General features: G+C 44.7%; 1 protein-coding gene across 2 annotated transcripts in view; it reads right to left on the reverse strand.

Annotated features, from left to right (window-relative positions):
- Positions 1–331: 331 nt before the first annotated feature.
- UNK (unk zinc finger) overlaps positions 332–22,553 on the reverse strand; it is a 57,032-nt gene continuing 34,810 nt past the window's right edge. For both annotated transcript variants that reach the window (XM_030534324.1, XM_030534325.1), the window contains exons 11-17: positions 16,254–16,322; positions 15,475–15,649; positions 14,077–14,178; positions 12,393–12,581; positions 7,684–7,865; positions 6,654–6,911; positions 332–6,286 (exon numbers count right to left, since the gene is read on the reverse strand). In XM_030534324.1, the coding sequence (XP_030390184.1) occupies positions 6,131–6,286; positions 6,654–6,911; positions 7,684–7,865; positions 12,393–12,581; positions 14,077–14,178; positions 15,475–15,649; positions 16,254–16,322 (1,131 nt within the window). In that variant the 3' untranslated portion in view covers positions 332–6,130. The remainder of the gene's footprint in view (positions 6,287–6,653; positions 6,912–7,683; positions 7,866–12,392; positions 12,582–14,076; positions 14,179–15,474; positions 15,650–16,253; positions 16,323–22,553) is intronic.

Raw genomic sequence — 22,553 nt, forward strand, 5'->3', positions numbered from 1 at the left:
AGGAATGTGAGCTACAGAGCTGTCTGGGAGGTGCCCAACCTCTCTTAGCGCTGTATCCTAATGAGCTGTGTCTGTAATTGGCTTCATTTCAGGAACTTTTTCACTCCCAAGAGTGGGGCCAAGGCGCACGGAAAGTTCACCCCACTGCCCAGGTGCACTGTGTGCACATACACACACAAGCTGCTTGGGTTTTTTTTTTTTATTAGCAAAAAAATAAAAATTTATTGTCCTCTAGAAAATCCATCCTGCCCTTGGAAACTCTGACACAGATTGCATTCCTTCCAGCCCCACATGCAAATTCACTCTGCCGAGAAAAAGAGTCTAAACCAGGTTTCCGACATCCAAAACACGTATTTACAGAATACGAGAAAGAACGACAGCTGAAATCACAGTCTATACATGGAATCAACAACACATTGTACACAGCACAGATTACCATTCTGCCACCGCCTACACAGACTGAGGGACGCTCCTTCCCAATGCTCCTTCTCCAGGAAGGCCAAGAGAGAGATTGGTCAAGAACTGCCACCAGATCTACTGTAGTGTGTATTGTTTAACGCATTTATTTTAACATCGGAAGCTACAGAGTGGGGAAGCCCCATAGATATCTTTGATCCACAGTCACTAATTCGCAGGAATACTTCACTTTTGCAATACTTTTCTTGACACCAGTAACATCTATTTTCAGTTTGCAGTGTTCCAGGGATTATTATAATCTTGGAGGAAAACACTGGTAAGAATATTCTGCCTTCTGGGAGGAGGAAGAGAGAACAAGAGGATGAACTGTGTCTAGTGGAACACCAATGAATTACTGAATCCATTTAGCGTTAAACTCTTCCTCACATGGTGAGAAATTCTCTTCATTGTCTGAACTGTGCAAGCCCTTGCTAGTGGCTCAGATTAAGCTTTGGAGATGTATGAAAAGTATAAACCCCTTCTGTATGAGAACAGCTGCAGAAATCCCTTTGGGGGGGGGGAGATAAAATGTGCTCCCTGGTTGGGCCATTTCCCCGTATCACCTGACTACTATGCCACATACCCCTCTCTGCCACAGTTTGGGTTTGGCTGGGTGTCCATATGGTCAGGAGATGAGCTAAGCATGGTATGTAAATGCACTGTAACCTCCCAAACATGGAGAAATGCTCAGGCTCATAGCTATTCTCTACGAAGATTTTCTAGCATTTATATATATATATATAGGTATGTATGTATGTAGAATATTGTTGCTCTAATTCATCTGTTTCAAGTGGACAGACTTGTATATTTTTCATAATAAAGTACAAGTTTATTGACCTTTAAGAATACTGTGGTTTCACAACACAATTAATACTCCCTTCCCTCAAATCATGGCTAGGAAACTGCCAAGCAGGCAGAATTAGTCACTGAGGGCAGCGTTTCTAATGAACGCTTCCAATGCTACTTATCCAATAAGGATTCTGTGTGGAGGGGTGGAAGCTATGGGGGGTGTTCCCAGACATGCCCTAGCTATTTAGCATCAGCCAACTGTGCTGCTAATTCAGAAGGGCTGGAAATTGTCCACTTTGACTAAGACTTTTTTTCTTTTACTGTGACTCAGTCCTTAGAAGGGCCCCCTTGGTCTGATTTAATTATTCCATTCATTACACTATGGACTTTTCTGCTCCAAAACACACAGCATGTGACAATACCTTAGAGGGGCTGGATGCATTAGCACCGATATTTCAGCAGGCCCCCTTTTATAACACACAAAAGCTGACCACAGAGTTCTGTTGCTTTAAGAGCAGCACAGTGGCTCCATGCAAGTACCACCTGGCTCAGGTGATGTCAAGTCAACAGCTGCTAGAGAGAGTCAGAGTCTTTGCCCCTTTTTTTTGCCCCCACCCCCCACTCACTCTTATTTTATTTTTAATTTCTAGCAAGAAAAGGGCCCCGACATTATTTGTCAAATGCACAAAGATCACTTTCTCTGTTCCATCTGGAGCAAAAGAAATCATTCACATTTCAGATAGTTCATGTTTTGAAAGAGCAGCAATTAAAAATTCATAGAAACCTAGATTTTAAAAGCCTTTGTTGAAGGACCAGAGGAAGGAGAGAAAAAGACACTGTATTTGTACAAAGAGAGAGTCAAAATACACTGTGTTGGGGAGGAGCGTCACACTTCACACCTGGTGCTAATCAACCTGTTCTGCTATGATTGGTGTGGGGCACAGAAGAATCAGGATTTGAGGGCATGGAGGGGGACGATTTAGATTCTTTCCAATTTGGATTCTTTGGTCCTTCAGGATACAGAGAAACTGTGTTTTGCTCAGAAGGCAAACGATGTAGTTCTCCAGGTTGGAATTTCTCTTGGACCCCACTTGGCTAAGCAATCTGCCAATGGGGAAAAGTCTGATCCCCGCAGCATGACCAACTAGTTCTGCGTTACTGAGGAATTACCAAATCCTAATGGGACAGACATGAGTATGCTGATCATGGGTCAATGTCACTTTGGGAGGAGAGGGGAACACATCCACAGAACTTCCGCTGTGGGAATCAGTTGCAATTAATGCAGCCAGTTCTCTGGACAAACCGATTTGTCCAAAGAGCATGGGGTCACAATGGACAATCCTACAGAAAGGAAGGAAGGAGAGTAATAAACCATAATGTTAACAAAAACAAACATTACAAACTAATTTCCATCCAGCAGCCACGTGGGCTGATCAGCTTCAGAGCTTATAAATATTACAGACCTGATTCAAGAGTTTATTTCCTATTATTTTTCCATTAGTTACCAAAACAGTTTAGTAAATTTCATTTTCACTGGGTTTTTCCTTCCCCCTTTTTTTTGTGGTTTTTCATTTGTTTTTAAAAAAGAATTTTCATATATTTTAACAAATGATCTTTCCTTAAGATCAAACTGAGGCAGGTTTGCAGGCCTTTGAGACCAGCCCCACCTCATGGCACAGACATTCAAAGGCTATAACCAAACAACATAGCCACAATAGTCACCCAGCAGTATCGCTCCATACAAAAAAGAATTAAAAAATTGATGCTAGTTGCAATAAAATACACATGGAAAAAAGCATTTTTACCAAAAACAAGTTAATGGGGGGAGGGGGTGGAGAAACAACTACACAGAGCTGCACTTAGAGATCATCTGGGAATGCATATTAACCCTTTCCCTGCAGAGGAAGGATGGAATCATGGAAGCAAATCTAATTATTTCCTTGCATTAAATACGAAATACTTTGAAAGTCTCTGGTAACAGTTTAATTGTTCCTATTAACAACCATGGGCTGCTGGGGTTTCCGGTGCACTTCCAGGCTGGGGAAGGTGGGTAAACTAGCCCAAAACACCCAGAACCAGGAGTCACTGATAGGATTGGAGGCCCAATCCTGCAGCTTTTAATGCAGGTAAAACTCCCAGACACGGAGGTTACTGTTCTTTCAGACAGAACAGATACTTTTCAATGTGGGTTATAGTGTCTAGAGGCTGCCTACAGTAGGTGCATTAAAAAATGCTTAAGAGAGAAAGAGAGACTCTGATGGGAGTTTTGCCGCTGCAGATACTGCAGGGTTGAGCCACAAATGGGTAATAATAAAACAGTGTCAAACTCAGGCCTCAGATATGCACATACTGTGAGCCATGCATTTGTACCTGAGAGCGGAGTTCGCCCCATTAACATCAGCCTGTTTGCAGTGCCGGTTTAGAGCTGTGAGACCCAGTGCCCCACAACCTGCCTGCCCCGTACGGCGAAAGAGAATACAAACAAATTAATGACCTGGTTGGCCAGTTGGTTGGGAACCCAGCAGGTTATTGCCTCCCCTGAAATTAGAAGTCAATTTACCCTTAGGAAATGGTTGTAGAAAAGCTCAGCTACTAGACAGGGTCCTGACCAGTGGCATTTTGTTTTTCCTGGAGGGAAACAATGAACTTGAACATTTGTTGCTGGTGTAGGGCTAATCTGGAGGTTCCCCCCTCTCTCCTTCCCCACCATACTAACCTAGGAGTAAATTGCAATGCCAGCCCAAGTGAACAAGTAGAAAGTAGCATGAGCTCCCCTGCTGATGGTGCTGGGAGGTAAAGATCCATGGTGCTCACAGCAGGTCAGATCCCCTAGAAGGATCCAGCCAGACTTTGCAGAAAGCTGTATGTCCAAGAGATGAACCTGCACAGCAGGAAGTGGGAGACTGAGAGAGAGCCCAAGGACACCGGAAAATTTTCCTTGCAACAAGGAAAAGGAATGTCTTGGAAAAGGAAGTGTGTTCATGGGACCCGAGTACCTCCTTTCCCTTCTGTCCCCATTATCAGAAGGAGATCAAGTTTGGTGGCACCACATCTTTCTTGTTACACTCCCCAGGTCCGGCTGCTGTCTGTTAGACACCTGCAGGTTAGACACTATTGCTAACTCCACCAAGTCACCAGGAATGTTTGTACACAATGGTTGGTGGTTGGAGGATTTTCAATGTCCAGTTGAAATTAAAGTTCTTTTCCTTTCTCAACTGACATGGTATCTTGTCCCAGTAACTGTATAATTACCCTGTGGAATCCTCTGCCACTGGACATTACTGAGCAAACTAGCTTTAGTAAAGTTTCAAATCAGTGTTATGTATGTGAATAAGAATAGTATCTGCAGTTACACTAGCTAAGTTTAAAAGTCACAAGTGTTATCAAATATCATGCTTCAGGGCATAAAGCGGTCAGCTGTGATCAGGAAGAAATAACTTACACCTGTCTCTGCAGCCTCTGGCATTGGCCACTGTTCAAGGCTGGAATAGATGGTGCAGTGATTTGCTCCATGATGGAAATTATTTTGTTGCCACTGGCATAATGCTGTGTCAACAGCAAGAGTACTAGTGGCACCTGTAGCAAGAGTGCAGCTGGGGAACAGCAGACGGAGCATTTATCATTGTCCTGCGAACTGCCTGCCTGTTTGGGCTGAACAACCCAAGAGTGACACAGAAATAAGTGGGTTGGTGTGGATACCTCAGTTTACCATGGCACAGCAACGGCTCTACCCATGGAAGGAGAACCCCTCACAGAGATCTGAGAATTCATTACTGAAAAGTGCTAAATATTAATCAGATGCACTGGCAGAGAAAAATTACAAACTTTCTGGGTTCTGATCCCTGCCTCAGAACCCAGGAGAAGCTCTGGCTTCACCTTCACCCACCAGAAAATCATGGAACGCACAGAGTTTTGTGAACCCTGTTATCCTTGAGGCAGTGACACAGGAAATATCTGGCCAGTTCAAGTAGGGTCATCACCTCACAGCTCATCTCCCAACCTGACATTCTCACTCACCAACTGGAATCTCTTCCACATGCATCAGCAATTATGAAGCAAGTCCCCAGACTACCATCCGACCTGAAGCTGAAATACATCTCGACAAGACGCCACCAGGGGGACAGACAGCACCTGTGGTTCCACCTCCCTTCTATGGATTAGCCTTACCTTGCGGTCTGGGCAGTATTTCTAAGGACTCTCAAACTCAGGACCCCCAAACATACCTATAATGTACACTAGCCACTGGCCTGGCCTGGCCTGAGTTGCTTTAAATTCAGTATTTTTTCCCTTTTCTTGTTTTCTTACAAATATACAAATTGTGTAAAAAAACCTTCTAAAAAGTGAACTTTGTTGTTCAAATGGACAGGCAAAGTTCTTGTGTATTCAGAGATCAGCAAGCATCTGAGTGAGCAAAGCTCTAACCCAGCAGACACCCAGCAGGGCTTCTGTCAGTGGGAATGGCTTTAACAAGCTGGGCCAGTAAAAGAGTGAAGGTTTGAAGGCATGATTGAGCAATGGGAATTCATCTCCTTCCTCTGCCATGAGTCCAACCCTCACTCTGGAAAGCACCTGGAGGCCCCTGTCCCCAGCTCCAACCCCCCCAAAATAGTCAAAAATTTGTTATATTCTAAATAGAAAAGAGGAAAAACACAGACTCTTCGCAAATGGCCCTTTGCGCTGTATTAAAAACAGCTCTCAAAGTTCCTAAACGGTTAGAATTAGTGGGGAGTGGGAGAGGGGCAGTTTAGATGGGGGATGTAAAATATTAAAAAGTGCTCTGCAACTAATTTTTGTTTTTATATATATATATATGTATATGTATATATATATATATATAAAGTTAAAAAGTTCTATGTGATATGAGAAACCAAGTGTCCTTGAAGGGTCACGATTGGAGAGTGTGTGGCCTGTTGGGATGGCAGATGGGGCATTCGCCCTCCTCAGCACACATTTCACACAGCACGGCATGTTGGCACTGTAACACCACCCGGTTCTCCTCCTGACACTTAAGACATTTCATTGACTGCATCTGAAATACTGCCTGCAAGAGAGGACAAACCAAAACATAATCATCACAAACCTGCACACAGTGGAGTATATTCACATCAGTTTTGTGCAGTGAAAGTGAGGCAGCACAGGCTGGAGTATTGAGATCTGGGTTCCTGGATACTTTTAGGTTCTATTCCCTGACCTACTTAGATTTAAAATTGTACTCTAGCTATAGCCATGGTCTCTGTAGCTGTAGAGACCACAGCTACAGCATTTGTTTAATCTGGTTATAACTCAGTTTGACTATATTCACTCAGGCGTCTGTTTTGGCTGGATAGACGAGGCCTTAGATCTCTACAGACCAGTTGGAAAGTAAGAGGTAAGCGAAATGCTCCCACCCCAAGGTCCCTCATGCTCACCTTGTCGACTCTCTCCAGGTTGGCGCGCAGCTGTTTCTGTAGGGTGTACAGTGTAGAGAGTGAGAGGGTCTCTAAATCAGAGAATGAGCGCAGGAGCTGGGGGTCCTGGCCAGCATGGATCCTCTCCAGCTCCTCCTGGAGTTTCTTCACTTGCAGCTCCAGGGCTTCCCTCTGCTCCCGGGCCAGCTCGCATTCCATGTTGGCTGTGCTGGCACGATCATTCGCTTCCTCTGCTTCCTTCTTCCAAGCATCACATGCCTGCAAGTCCAAGCAAAAAGAGAGAGTCAGCATAAACCCTCTGCCAGCATCCGAGACCAGCTGAGACTCCCTTTTACTTATCTACCTATTTATATTCACACCAATTTACCAACATAAAATTTACACCCCCTTAAAGTCAGTGGGCCAGATTCCGAGGTGGTGTGTGCACTGGCATAACTTGAATGCCAAGAGACCAAAGGAGAGGTGTAACAAAAAAAAAGTGGCTAACAGAAGGATGTAAGAAAGTGCAAGTTAAATCACTGCTACTCTCTGCAGTAACTAAGGCCTTGGCTACATGGGAGAGTTACACTGGTTTAATTAAGATGTGATTTTACACCAATTTCATTAAACTGCTGTAAGCCTCTGTATGGAGGTTCTTATTTCAGTTAAAAAGTGACTGCTTTCAGTTTAGCTTAAGCGGATTCCTATTTGACTATACTAAAATGAAATAAACTTGCTTTAAATTGAAATACGAAAGTGTCTACACAGTCTTTTGTGCCACTTTAACTAAATCGGTTTAAGATGGCACCTTTCGTTAAACTGGTGCGACTTTAGTGTGTAGACAAGGCCTTAAACCATTCCAGTTTCTAAGCACATGAAGTACACCAGCTCTCATTCCCTTACTCATTGGTAAGTGGATGTAAAGAGGTCTGAGGGATTCTGGCTTAAGAGGGTCTGAATTACACCACCTTGCATCATCTCTATTTTTGAAAACCCTCTTTGGCTATGCTTTGACATCCCATTGCCACATCCCCCGCAAATTGCACCGTACCTGTTTGGCTTGTTTCCAGGACTCCTCCCACTGCTTAATTGTGCTGTTGGCTTCATCTAGTTCTTGTCGCAGTCTCGTTAGCTCAGCAGCACCTGGACCTGACAGAAACGCAGGTGAGGTACTGGGCGAAAAACTCCCAGAAGCAAAGTGCTCCCATATGCTGCTGTTCATCCCATTTAAACCTGTTTCACGAGGAGACAGAGAGGGTTATGTCACAGGTGTCGGAGGTTTCCCCACTTGTTCCCTGCCCCTGTGAAATTCGGGGCTCACAGTGAAGGTTTAGGAGGCAGAGGATTGTTTTAGGAACCAGTTCACTCCTTCAGGACATAGTCATCCATTTGGAGACAGCAATGCTCACATACTGAAGGTCTCACACTTTTAGGTAGCTGAGTGTGTAGTTTGGGAACTGACGTCTCCTGCTGCCAGAAAGAAGCTCCCCTAGAATGTGGGTCTGTCTACACAGGCTCTAAAGGGCAGTTTTCAATCAAGTTAGCTTACCCCAACTGAAATCCCCCCGTTTACACCTGTGACAGACAGTTTAACTTCCCCAAGATCATTTCAGCTTGTCATGCAGTAGCCTAGTTAGCCTTATGCTAGCTCAGCAGTTCTCAAACTTCATTGCACCACGACCCCCTTCTGACAAGAAAAACTACTACACGACCCTCAGAGGGGGGAACTGAAGCCTGAGCTTGCTCGAGCCCCACTGCCCTGGGCCTTCAGCCCTGGCTGGGGGGCCTGTAACCTCAGCCCCGCCACCCAGGGCTGAAGCTGAAGCCTGAGCTCCGCCACCCACGGCTGAAGCTATCAGGTTCGGGCTTGGGCCCCGGGTGGTGGGGCTTGGGCCCTGATGGTGGGGCTCGGACTTGGGCCCCGGGTTCCAGTAAGTCTAATGCCAACCCTGGTGACCCCATTAAAATGGGGTCATTGGGCATCTCGACCCACAGTTTGAGAACCGCTGCGCTATCTTGACTGCAAACACCCACTTTGTTTGCCTGTGCAGACAAAGCCAGGTGTGACTTCGGTTTCCACAGTAAGCAAATCAGTGCCACACATGCCATCTTCAAGCACTAAGAGGGTAGTGATCTAGCTATAGCCACTTTCCTAGCCTAGCATATTCAAACCCATTTCCCCTCTCACAGTAGGACTCAGGGCCTTGAGTGACACAGTGGAAGGAAATATATGATCAACAAGGTCACACATTGGTCATGGAATCCAGGAGCTGTGTCTTGCCAATAAAAAATTCTGTTTTTACTCAGAATTTACCTCTGTAGCCCTCATCCAGGGCAGAATCAACAAGAAGCTGAGGGATGACTGGTGTACACACAGCAGAGAGTGCTGGGTACTCAGGCCTCGTCTGCTCACCAGCTTGCACTCGTTTAATGAAAGGGTTGTTTAAAAGTGATATAGTTGCAAGTCCCTGTGTGGACACTCTTAAATCAATTTAAACCTGGCTTATATAGATTTAGCTTAATTCAGTTTCTCACTACATTGAGCAGAATTGATATGTGAGGTTTAAATCAATGTAAGTGTCCACACAGGGGTTTGCACCAGTTTAACTCCAACTAATTTGAAGACCCAATTTAAGTTAAACCAGCGCATACAGACCAGATGCAGAGAGCATCTCAGTCAGAAGTAGCACTCAAGAACCAAGACGCTGGTTACCCTTGCTGGGCATCTCAAACCCAGTGGCAGAAACTGGTTAGTTTGGGGTCTCTACTGCTTCTTTCAGGGCTTGTCTACTCTAGAATGTCGTACCACGTTAACTAAATTATAAAAGTAACACAACACCCTAGTGGAAAGGTGCCTTAAACTGGTATAGCTTATTCCTGTATGGGAAGGAGAATAAACTATACTGGTGTCAGGCACTTTTACAGCAGTATAACTGCATCCACACTAAAGGTGGTATAATTATTTTGTAAAAATAAATAAATAAATAAAATCCCACAACCGACATAGTTATGCTGGTTCAAAAACTGTCCCTGGCTTCCCACAGCTCTCATCTCCTGCCTCAAAGGAGGGAATGTCCATCCATTTTGCCCTCCTGCTGGTAAAACAAAAGGATTGACAGTGGGGGAAAGGGAGCCCTACAGAAGTTTAATGTTTTATTTTTATTGCTGTTCTAGATTTCTTGAAAGGGAGTTTGGCAATGATTAGGTTGCTGGTGTACTGATACCACAGCCTATCATGCTGACCATGAAGTCTCATTGTTCCCTTGTACTCCCCTGCCTGTCTGGCTCCATCTGTTGTCTCTTGTCTTGGACTGTGAGCTCCCTGTGTTTGTATAGCAGCTAGCGCTCTGGGTCCATGACTAGGGCTCCTAGGCACTACAGCAATACAAATAATAAAAACATACAAACAATAACTATTCACACTAGGAATTCTAGCTCTGCTGCATTCAGTGAGCTGTATAGACAAGTCCTACATTCTAAACCGGTAAGTTACTACGTTAGAAAACCTTATCAAAAGCTGAAAAGATTCAAATTATCTCCACTCCTCTATTGTGTATTTTGCTTTAAAAAAACATTCAGATCACTAAATGCATTTTGCAATTTCATTCTATTTATTGGATTCTGCACTCTGTATGGTGCACTCTGTGTGGTTATATGCATACAAGCTATTTAACACATTTCTGCTGAAATAAGAAGTATAGCTTTATTAAAATAATGTTTCCTGTTACGTTTCCCTTTTCTTACTGAAATTGTGCCTTTTCCCATGATAAAAACCAGCTGTAATTAAACACCATTGCCTTCTGATAGGTCTTTTCTCATTAATGTCATTGTATAAGCCATTCAAGCAAGACCAAAAAGGCTTGTTCTGAACAAGCAAAGAATGTGATTGCAAGACATGAGACATAGCGTTGTTAGATGCATGAAGCAACAGATTAGCAAAGTATTTAGCTACTTTACTGAGATTTAGCACTGAAAATTAAAAAATCTCCCAAGTTTGATAAGTGCATCTCACTATCGTCTAAAGGAAGCCCTGTTGTCTGTTGTTGCTGTCTGACACATTGATAACAAAAGAGTCACTGTAACATTCAGCCAATCAAATGATTTGATTTCTTGAAATATCTGTGGGTTCTTAAGAGATCCTGCTCCCCCATTCTGCCTGTGTTGTGCCGCTCACAGTCCTCAGTGTAGGGGGCCCACCCAGGGCTGCCCGGGGGGGGCAAGAGGGGCAATTTTCCCTAGGCCCCGGGTCCCGCAGGGGCCCCCACGAGAGTTTTTCGGGGCCCCTGGGGCAGGGTCCTTCACTCGCTCCGGAGGCCCCGGAAAACTCTTGCGTGGCCCAGGCCCCTGGAGCTTCTTCCGCTCCCGATCTTCGCCGGCAGGGGATCCTTCTGCTCCAGGGCGGAAGGACCCCCTGCCGGCCAATTATTGTGGAAGCGGGACCCACAGCTGAAATACAGCCGGGTCTTCAGCGGTAATTCGGCAGCGGGGGGCCCTTCCGTTCCAGGACCCGCCGCCGAAGTGCCCCAAAGACCCGCGGCGGGGACCCCCCACCGCCGAATTACCGCCGAAGACCCGGCTGCACTTTGGCGGCGGGTCCCGCTTCGGTGGCAATTCAGCGGCGACGGGCCCCCACCGCAGGTCTTTGGGGCACTTCGGCGGTGGGTCCCGGAATGTAATGCCCCTCCGCCGCCGAATTACCGCCGAAGCAGGGGCCCCCCGCCGCCAAAGACCCTAGGCCCCTGGAATCCTCTGGGTGGCCCTGGGCCCCCCTTGGGGAGTGGAGGTGGGGATGGAAGGGATTGTGGCTGGAGCACTGCTGCACTCTGCTGAGCCCAGGTTATAGAATGGCAATATGAAGGGAACTGCAGCTGGGCATATAAATGGGCAGCAGGTTTAAAACAAGTAAAAGGAAGTTGTTCTTCACACAGCGCATAGTCAACTTGTGGAACTCCTTGCCTGAGGAGGTTGTAAAGGCTAGAACTATAACAGGGTTTTAAAAGAGAACTGGATAAATTCATGGAGGTTAAGTCCATCAATGGCTATTAGCCAGGATGGGTAAGGAATGGTGTCCGTAGTCTCTGTTTGTCAGAGGCTGGTGATGGATGGCAGGAGAGAGATCACTTGATCATTATCTGTTAGGTTCACTCCCTCTGGGGCACCTGGCATTGGCCACCGTCTGTAGACAGGATACTGGGCTGGATGGATCTTTGGTCTGACCCAGTAGGGCCCTTCTTATGTTCTTAAATTCTACAGTATGCTTGAGGATGCTCTTAATTACTCCAAGGGCCAGTCCTGCCCCCGTTTGTTCCCAAGAACTGAAGATGGCCTAAAACCATCTTCCCTTCTCCACCTCAGCTCTGTTGCACTGAGGATTTAAGCTATAATCACTCGCCCTAAGCTCTGAGCAGAAAGAGATGCAGTCTATTTGTTTGAGCACAAGGTGGGGAGCCAGGAACTCCCAAGTTCTCACCTCAGCAAGTCATCATTAGCGCTATGTGAACTTGGGCAAGTCATTTAATCTTTCTTCTTCCATTTCTCTATCTGTAGAATGGGGATATTTGCTCCCTCTAACACAGAAGTGCTGTGAAGATTCATTAATTACATGTTGGTAAAGCAGCCTGCAGTATTGTTGTTATTATGGGAAGGAGAGGCATAAATGGCAACACAGAAATAAGACATTCAAATTAAAGTTAACTTAAAAGAAAATACTTACATGGTATAGACACGTATGTACATGTAACACACACACTGTGCATTTACCTAATGATCCATGAGAAGCTGATGTCCCCAAGAATGTGTTTTCTGATTGGCTTAAGTGTCCCTGGGGCTGATGGAGGAAATGCGATGATAGGCTGACCGGTGGAGAAGGAGAGGCAGAGTGAAAAGAGGCAGAACTTCCAAGGGACCCAGGGATATTTACAGGAGCAGAACTTTGCAGCAAACTCCCACCTGGACAAAGAACACACAAAGAGGATGGGAATGTATGATCATGAAGTATGGGCCAGAGCACAGCACAGGAGTTTAGAACAGCAGATGTTAGCTTCCCTCTCCTTATCAAAAAAGGGAGCCCTAGGAATTCCCATTATTTCCCTTCTACATTACACAGCTCTCAACCTTCAGAAGGGGCACTGCGGCCAGCATCCTTCTGGCCAAGTAGGACCAGATGTGACCCCCTTCAGAGTACACCAAGACTGCTGGTCAACTGGCCAAAGCAGAGAGAGGCACTCTCTCCAGACCCTAAATGCACTTCCCCTGCAGAGTGCACAGTCCCTGCCAGCCTACAGAAGACCATTTGTTTTAGATATCAAGTGAGCAGCTTTGGAATGAAGATTCACTTGCAAAATTTGCTCTTCCTTTTTTTAATACCAATAAAACTTCCGGCAGTCACCAGGAAGAGTATCACATCACCACTTGGTCAATCTAAAATGAGCAACTGGCTTCAGCTGTACTTGAAAGCTTGCATCCAGTGGTAACAGAGTCGAGCTCCACTACATCAGAGAGCAGTCTCCTCCTACTGCACAGATAACTCCAAAGAGTTTTCTCCCCATTCCCTTCCATTTTGTACTGATATATCCCAGCTTAAAAGGCAATGGTTAACACCCAGACCCAAAGGAAGTGACAGAAAGATCACACTTTCTCTATTTTATGCTTCTTGTCTCTCTAGGCCAACAAGGCTGAGCTGTGGCAGGAATGGGGCACTCAGAGCACACAGAATCTGGATGTTGAATCAGTATGTTGATCCTTTGAGGGGGATCGGATCTAATATCGTCCACGGAATGGAGTTTGGTTTCTCAGGTAAGATTCTGAGCAGTAGCTGCATAGGCAAATAATAGCCATTATGGAGCGAGCATTAGGTCATTCAGAAGAACCTGTTTCACTGAGTATGGGAATGGTGGCAGCTAGTCACCAACGCTCTCTGCAAAGAGTCCTGAGATCTATAACTTTCAAGCCACTAGAGACAGGCAAAATGGACCTCGGTTCAAATGTCACATACAGAAGATGAGACATACATTGTATGCTTTGATATAAGGCCATACACTATCAGATGATCCTGTGACAGTAGAACAGTATTGCCAGGTCACTGGGTTCCCTGTGACTTTTCCTGGAATTTTCCTCAGGAGATGTGGGTTGCTATATTTTCAGCTGTTTTTATAGCTACCAGACATATTTTAGATGGTCGGTGTTTACAGACCAAGACAAACAAAACATGCTCATCTCAGAAACATTCCTGGGACACTGGCAAGAACTCATCTCTGCTAGCCATGGAGAATGATCTTTTGCTCTCAGGACTCTCACTGGTTGCCTGAGTTAGTTACAACTGTTGCTTCCAACCAATAAATCTTTTTTGAGGCTGGTTTTAGAACTTTGTGGGCTGGTTTAGCCTAGCTGATCTGGCAACACTGCTTGGCAGACGATCACAGAAAGCTCTGTTGCTTTCATGTACCTATCATGATGCCACTCGTGTGGGGCACCGTGCTGCTGTCAAATGTCTTCTCCAGGGCAGCCACTCCGAATTCGTTCAGGTCCAGGTCATCCAAGGCAGATTCTGCCGGACACAGAGGTACCAATTATGTTACAAAGGACCAACAACTTCAAGAGATAGTGTGGCCCAAAGAGCCTACATACTGCATCAGCCATTGCTGTCTACTGGACAGTGTACTCAGCCCTTCTCTCGATCCTATGCAGTTGCTATTAAATGATTCGTTGTGAGTGTAACAGGCAGTTTTTCATATTGGTTTCCGTTGCCTGACCCAATTCCCCAAGATTTTATATCAGCTCGTTCCCAACAGTTCCATGAAAACAGATAGACAAATCTGGCATAATAGCCATCCTCACAGATCTCCCCCACAGAGATGTTCTGGTTCTGTCCATGCTATGTGACAACACCTACCTATGTTCTGCCTGGTTATGGCTAGTGCTATGTCACCAATGTACTGAGGAGAGGCCTAGAAATGGACTAGCAGCAGCAGGCAGATTGCAAATCAGGTCTGAGGTACAAAGACAGTATAAGGTGAAGAAAGCTTACACAGTGCCTGCCCAATGCTATATCTAACCATTTCTTTAAAATATACCTCATCACAGACCTACAGATATACACATACTTATGTACATACATATACATATGTGTCATCCCCCTCAACCCCGGGCCTGTTCATTTGTATTGACTGCTTTTATTGTTGTAATTAATTTACATCAGAAACGCTGGCTCATGAAAGAGGATTCAAAGAATCTGACTGACAGAACAGCAGTGACTCCACTATGGGAGCCCCTTGCTCTACTCTTCTAGGGACTTTGTCCTACACTTGGACCTCTGGATAGGGTGAGATCAGCATACAGCTGACCAGCCCCTCCTGTTAAAATCCGCAAAGGGAAAATAAAGAAGTTGTAGCTGTGGAGACTGTCACTGATTTTCTGCTCTACATTGTGTATACTCCAAGTCTGACAAACCCACGCACTCTCTCAGGAACAGATGTTATTCATATAGAGAGAAAAACACCCCAGTGCAGAGGGCAAGCTTATGAGCTAAGCACCATCAAACCTCACTTAAGCACTATTTTGAAGGCCCAAGTTGCACGTAAGGAGTGCATAGCCCTGGTGCTGATCCTCTGTGCAGGGGTGAATGTCATCCATAATGATCTGCAGAAAAGATCTGCTGAGCCATAGTCATAGAAACCCTAGAATCGCAGGGAGGTACCAACACTACCAGGGAAGTATGGGATAAGAAACTAGAGCACACTGTAACATCCCTCAGCCTCACGGCTGCAAGATGTTATTCCAATTCTCATGCCTGAAGAGCCCCTCCTGAGAGCCCCGCTCTGTGTAAATAAACAAGCAGTGTTACCTATAACAGACTCCACTGTGTCACTGGTAGGGTAGAAAGGAAGGGCATTGGCGTTCATGCCTGGGATGCTGCTGGTGCCAGCAGGGCTTGGTGGTGTTGCTGCCAGACTGGAGGTGATACTGGAAGAGATGCTGGAAGTCAAAGGGCTGCCCACTGGAAGAATCCCCAGTATGTCCTGAAACAAGAAGAGGGAGGTAAGAAATTAAATATATCCACAAAAGAATCACTTCAATAACGTGCAGAGATACAGCATCAGCCAAGGCACATTAGTGAATGTGTTCTTTGCTGCTCCCATTCAGACAGATGGTTACTGCCACCAGCGTGGGGGTGGGGAAAGAGGGGGAGATTAACTGTTTGTGTTTCATGTCTACAGGTTTGTTTCCTTTCAGCCTTACAAAGATCCTTCAGGCCTCACTGAAACAAACTCACATGACCCACAGGTACTATACAATCAGGGGTCTGGGACACTCACTCAGCAAACACATTTCCTGGAAACTGACAGGAAACCCTCTTTATAGGGACCCTTTCTCTGCCACAGTCCAGAACTGTGAATCTACCCTGAACTCATGCAGGCCTTGGCCTTCACACACAAGTCTCCAGGAACCCCTGGAGGGCTCTCCCTTCTCAAAAGATCATTTCTGACCTAGAGTGTCCCGACTCTGTCTGGCCTGTCATTGGCTTCCTCCGATTTGTTTGGCTCCGCAGATCTGGCTAGCATTCTCATTTGAGGTGGGGTGAGCTCCAAGCAAGGTCTCAGAACTCTGTTGGTATTACCGTACCTGTTTAGGCTGTAACAGAGGCTGCTCCTGGCTCCTGTATTCCAGTGAATGGGATTTTATTTTCGCCTGCTACAGTAAATAAACAGAACAAAAGATAAGCAGGGGGATTAACAGCGAAATTGGAAATGGCTGACTGATGGCTTTTGGAGAGGCCATGCACAGCCCCCACCCCTTCTATTAGGTTGTCCTGGATGCTTTAGAATCCAAAAAGCGGAGCTGGATGTTTAACAAATGGAGAATCCCCCTGAATCACTCGCCCTCTCGATACACGGACAGTCTGCTCAGTTATTTATGGATCTATTGCAATTATGTTTGCATTTAACTGAATTACCCCTTCATTAACATTCACAACTTCTTAAGAATACAACACCAAGTATGGATTCCTTTCCATTGCCCGCAGTCTGCCATTCCCCAATAAACTGGTAGGAAGCACATTGCATTATTTACTTTCAGATTTATTTATTTTTGACAAGATGCTTTACTGTTTATTTTGCTACATCTCCAGACAAGGTCCCAACCAGGATTACTTAGTGTAAAAAGGAGAGGGAAAAGAAGTGACATCAATTTTCCCATCTGCAAAATGGGGATAATGATACTGAGTTCCTTTGTGAAACGCTTTGAGATCTACTGATGAAAAGAGCTAGGGATTATTATTACTACTACAAAGGGATTAAGAAAGATAGGGGAGAGATGAGCCAGACTCTCCTACTTGCATTTCCCATTAACAAAACAAATAAAGACACATGTAATGAAATTAGAAAGCAACCAAAAAAACAGACTCAAGGAAATCATTTTTTTAACCTGTGGAACTCAATGCCATTATAGATGCCACTGAGCCAAGAGCTTAGTGAGATTCCAAAACAGAGTGGATATCTATATGGAAAAAAATATATCTACAGTTCCACTACCTCAGATAAAAAAATTACAAGTGATTTCAAGCCTCTTGCTTCAGGACTTTATTAGCCAACCACCAACTACAATAACGAGGGTCAGGAAGAAACTTTCCTCATGAGCATGTCATTGCATAACGGTTTATTATGGAGGTATGGCTGCTGTTATCCTGCTGTATCTGTGACAGAAGACAACATGGGATCAATTACACACCCTGAGGCTGTGAAAAGGTGCCCAGGATCTGCTCTGCTTGTTTCATTTACTGGGCAGGATCCTTGTGATTCAGAGAAACACATTCCAGACATAAAAAGGGCTGTTCATCATTTTATTGAGAGTACAGAGAGTAAATAGATCTAAGATAGTAGGGAGAAGGGGAAGTTCAGGCATGAGGCACAACAGTATCACAGAAAATGAAGCACTTGCCTGCCATGATCTGCCTCAGCTTTTTGGTTCACTCTTTTGGGGTGAGGGAAAAATGGGATGGAGAGTTAGACAAAAAAAAGTTGCTATGAAAATGATGAATGATTGACTGCTGAGGATGGACCCTGTCACCTGAATGAATTAAGAGGAGAAAGGGCAGCAGAAGAGCAGAGAATTCCTCTTTTGTTTTACTTAACTGATTCATTTTATCGCTTTAAACTTATGCCCACGGGGCCATGGTCTGGTGAACAGGCAGGTGAGATATGGACACAAAAATCTTTCTGTACTGCTTTTCCTAAATAGTACATTGTGTGTATGTGGCAGTCACAACTGAACTGATCTCAGGCTTGTCTTTCTTTGTGTGCAATTGATGCTGTGTTATGTTAGCACATCTGCGTATGTTTGATAACATGCCTGCTAGATCACCCAGTGCATCTCTTCCTTGCTGACACTCATCTGAATGCAAAATGTGACATAAGCAGGAGTCAGCAGTTAGAGTGGAGAGAGAGACGCACGCATACAAACAGAATCACTGCCCATTGTTTTTCCCACCCCTGCTGAGAGGATTCTTGCCAACACACTTGGCAATGTTGCAGCTAAGCCTCACTGAAGGTTTTTAATACATTTCAGGGCCAGCCCCAATGTTTGCAACCCTGAATTTGGCGCAACACCAGTTAAAAACTCCACATTTTTCTCCTTCATGCCCAGGTACAGTAGTAAAGAAATGCTTGTATTTCTGAATAACATTAGAGAGTACATAACTAACCAAAACAGGCAGAAAAATTAAAAGCGGAGATGGAATGACAATCTATAATTTGCTCTGTTGAGTCATGGAGGAGGAAAGAGTGATGTAAATTATGGATGAAACACAGAACATGCCACATCCAGCACAGAAGAAATCTGCAATGCAGCATGTTTGCAGGTTACTGGCACCTTTCATCCAAAGTGCTTAAAAGCCTTTACGAACACTAATAAAATAAGCTGTACAACCCCACTGTGCAATAAGTGTTATCATGCCCATCTTACACCTAGGTAAACTAGAGCATGAAGAAGTTAAACAACTTGCCAAAAGGTCCCAGAGAAACTCAGCAGCAGAGTCATGCACAGAACCCAGGAGTCGTGACTCTGAGACCGTGCTGTACATCACACTCCGTCCCCACTGCACACGAAGGGGTGGAAGAGGATCAATACTAAAAGGGGTTTTATTGGCGCAGCTTTTCCAGTCTTGTGTCACAACCTGATAGGATCTAAAGCTAATTCTTTTGTGCACAGCATGAAAACTCCTTAATGAAAAGTTATTTGTGTTACTTGCTTAGGAAGCCAGGCCAGATATTCAGGTCTCTTGGCTAAATCTGCTGTCTTTCTTTTTTTTAAACCTAGTATCATTTATCCAGTTACATTCAGATTCTTATACTTGTACTGTGGTCGCTTTAGCACGCACGCTAAGCAACCACCTGTTTCACTGGGCATGTGTTTTGGATGATATATTACTTATGCATTCAACTGAACCATTATGGAGCAACACAGAAAGCCTGGTTCACTAACGTGAACTTTAATATAGACGGCCCAGATCCCTTCAGAGTAGCACAATGAGAGCAGAAAATGGCAGAAGATAGATCCTCCAAATTTGGGTCTTTGCCTAGTTTTCTGCCAACTGTAAATTTTCATTTTGGGGGGAAATGTAAGAGTCCATCTTTCATTTCTTTGAGAAGAGCATTCTCAATCTTTTGCTGTTAACTAAACATTAGCTGATGTTTGAAAATCACTTTAAAGATGAAGAGTTATGTAGGTGCTAAGTGTTAATATTATATTATTACTGCTCTGTTAGCTCAGCCTTGCTAAAAACAATCTTCAACCAAACAACAATAACAGCAAAGGTGCAACTTCCCCTCCACTCATCTCGAGAGGAATGAGAAGGCTCCTTTAAATACTATCACTATGAAATCTACATCATACCCAGGTTACAGAACTAGGCAAAAGCTTCTGACCAAAATGTTCAAATATGAGCGCCTAAAGTTGGGTGTCTAATTCCTGGCCTGATTTTCAAAAGTGCCGAGAACCTGCAGGACCCACTGAAGTCAATGCAAACTGTGGCCTCTCAGCATCTCTTAAAAATCAGACCACTTTTATTTATTAGATGCCTAATTTTGGGCACCTCTATTTGAATATTGTAGATTTTTCATTACAGGGCTTTAGCACAGTTCAGTAGCATAGTTACGATACAACTTGGCTGCATGCACACACGCAACACACCCCACTACGTCAGAGCACAGTGCCAGAACACAATGTGTTTGTGGTGTAGACTGGGCCTCACTCAAACACTCATCTGGAGACAGGGCCCTTCTAAGTGTCATATTTATATTCCCTCCCCCTTCCTCCTCAGGTTGGGCTCTTTGCCCGTGTTTTCTCCAGAGCAGGGTCTCCCTTGGGCCTGGTCTCTGTTAGCAGAAGACTGGGGTTCTCTTGGCCCTTCAGCCTTGGAGCTGCCCAGTAACTCCTTTCCTACAGCACTTGCAATGGAAAACAAGCATGTGGCTTTTCTTTTGTTTTTAAACAATGGCTACAAGCTGCTGTACTTAGCAGGGAGATGTGGTGGAGTCAGAGCCAGCCCTGCACTTTGATCCCAAAGACATAGATTTGCAATTCCGGTTTCTTAAGCCATGCACATGTTAAGCAAATACCAGAACTGGTTTTGAAAATGGTTTAAATTAATAGGGCTTAAATGCTGTTCATTCCACAACTAAATCATTTTAACTAAACCAAACAGTGGTAAAGACTAGCTTCCTGGCAGGCTTGAAATGTGACTCTTTCACTCAGCTGTAAAAAATCATGTGGGCACACACGATATTAATGACTTCTAAATCATGTCATTTTTTCAAGACCTTGTCTAAGCTGGGGATTTCAATTGTTTGTATTGTAACAGAAGTGCAATGTGGACGGTGCCTTTTAGGCTTAATGCTAATTTTCTCAACATAATGTAGACAGGGCCTAAATGTGGCCAGAATAAAGGCAGATTTTCTGAGCACCTCTGCTTTCAATAATATACAACCATATCTCAGTTTGGTGGAGATCAGCCCTAATGAAAAGATGTCTGTGAAAATGTCTTTTTCAATCCCTAACAAAAATCTACTTATCACACTAGCAATATCATCAGCAACAGCAATTTACAGAACATCACTTTGCAGAATAAAGATGAAGCCACCATCCCTGCCCAGGACACAGATGAGTCATCAATTTCAGAAGGGAAAATGCAGAGAAATTACTGGTAACACCAAGGAAGGAAATCAATGGAAGAACTGGACCTGAAGGTGGAAAAGGTGGCACACGGCAGACAAGAAACAGGAGATTGTTCTAAGCTTAGGAAGCAGTATTATTAAGGCTTTAAACGGAGAATGGAAAGAGACAAAGAGAGCAATTATGCAAGAGGATTGGGAGGCACATCAAGAATAAGAGAAATGACAGTTGAGTTATAGGTCAGGATGAGATTATGTGGGGCAAGTGAGAAGGAGAAGTTACTTACCTCATGCAGTAACTGGTGTTCTTCAAGATATGTGCCCCTATGGATGCTCCATATCAGGATGTGTGCACGCCTCCAAACTCTGGATGGGAAATTTTTGTCAGCAGTATCTGTGGGTCCATGCCTGCACCCTAGATATCCTTGTGCTCCAGTATGAGGATATAAAGTGGATGGACCCGCCATCACTCCAGTTCCTTCTCAGCCATGAATGCTCAGCAAAAGGACTCTGAGGCAGAGGGGAAGGATGGCGGATACTGGGGCATCCATAGGGATACACTTCTTGAAGAACTCCAGTTACTGTACAAGGCAAATAATCTCTTCTTCTTCTTTGAGTAGTGTCCCTATTGGGACTTCATGGTAGGAAATTCCCGAGCAGTACTTCAGTCACAGAGGAGGGTGCCGAGGAAGTGGATTCAGTTTGTAGGAAGCATTACTGAAAGTCACATCAGCTCTGGAAGCAGGCACAAGAGTGTAATGCTGGGAAAACATGTGCACTGAAGACCAGGTGGCTGCCCTGCAGATGTCAGAGATAGGTATGACCTTTTTCAGTAGGGCTACAGAGGTAGATTGACCCCACATATACCTTTTGTGGCTCTGTCCACCAATTTAGAGAATTGAGGACTCACCAAGGTACAGACCCACGCTTGGATAGATTGTGCTTGTTGGTGTGGTAGATGGTTCTCATCCAGGCTTGAAGACACTAAAAGCGTGGTCTTGCTAAAATGTATAGGCTTTCATATAGCCCAGAAGTTGCAGGAAATCCCTTGTTGTGGTTTATAGGCTCTGTTGTATTGTTGAAACGAGGCTGGACATTGTGGCAAATCTGTCCTTGGGCAAGTATGCTGTGGCAGTGGACAAATCCAAAGTGTCTCCAATGAAGTCCATTGAGTGGGTGTGAGGATAGACTTTTCCACATGGAGGCGGAGGTCCAGTGAATGGAACAGAGATTGCTGTCTGTATCTCAAGAAATGAGAGACCTTTCAGGAACCATCATCCCTGTAGGGAATTATGATTATTCCCATCTGGCGAAGATGGGCTGTGATGGCTGAGAGGACTTTGGTAAAGACTCCTGGGGCAGTGGAGAGGCCAAAGGGTAGAATGCAATACTGGCAGTGGTCCCTGCCCACCAGAAAATGTAGAAAAAAATCTGTGTGAGGGTGCATGGCTATATGAACATAAGTGTTCTGAAGGAAGAGGGAATTATCACTGCTTGGGTTACCATTCTGAAACACTGAGAGTGAACGAAGATGTTCAAAGTCCTGAGGCCAAGAGTTAGTCTCCATCCCCTGTTTTTTCTCAGGACCAGGAAGTTCCAGGAATAAAACCCTTTCCAGATAAAGTGTGGTAGAACAGGTTTGATCTTATATTAGGAGGCCTCATGAGAAGGGTTCCTGAAGATGGATGGGACGGGGGAGTTGGGTGTCTGGAAGGAACTGACATGGGTGGAACAGGCAGTAGAAATCACCTCCAGG

This window comes from Gopherus evgoodei, chromosome 15 (assembly GCF_007399415.2).
Source record: "Gopherus evgoodei ecotype Sinaloan lineage chromosome 15, rGopEvg1_v1.p, whole genome shotgun sequence".
NCBI lineage: Eukaryota > Metazoa > Chordata > Testudines > Testudinidae > Gopherus > Gopherus evgoodei.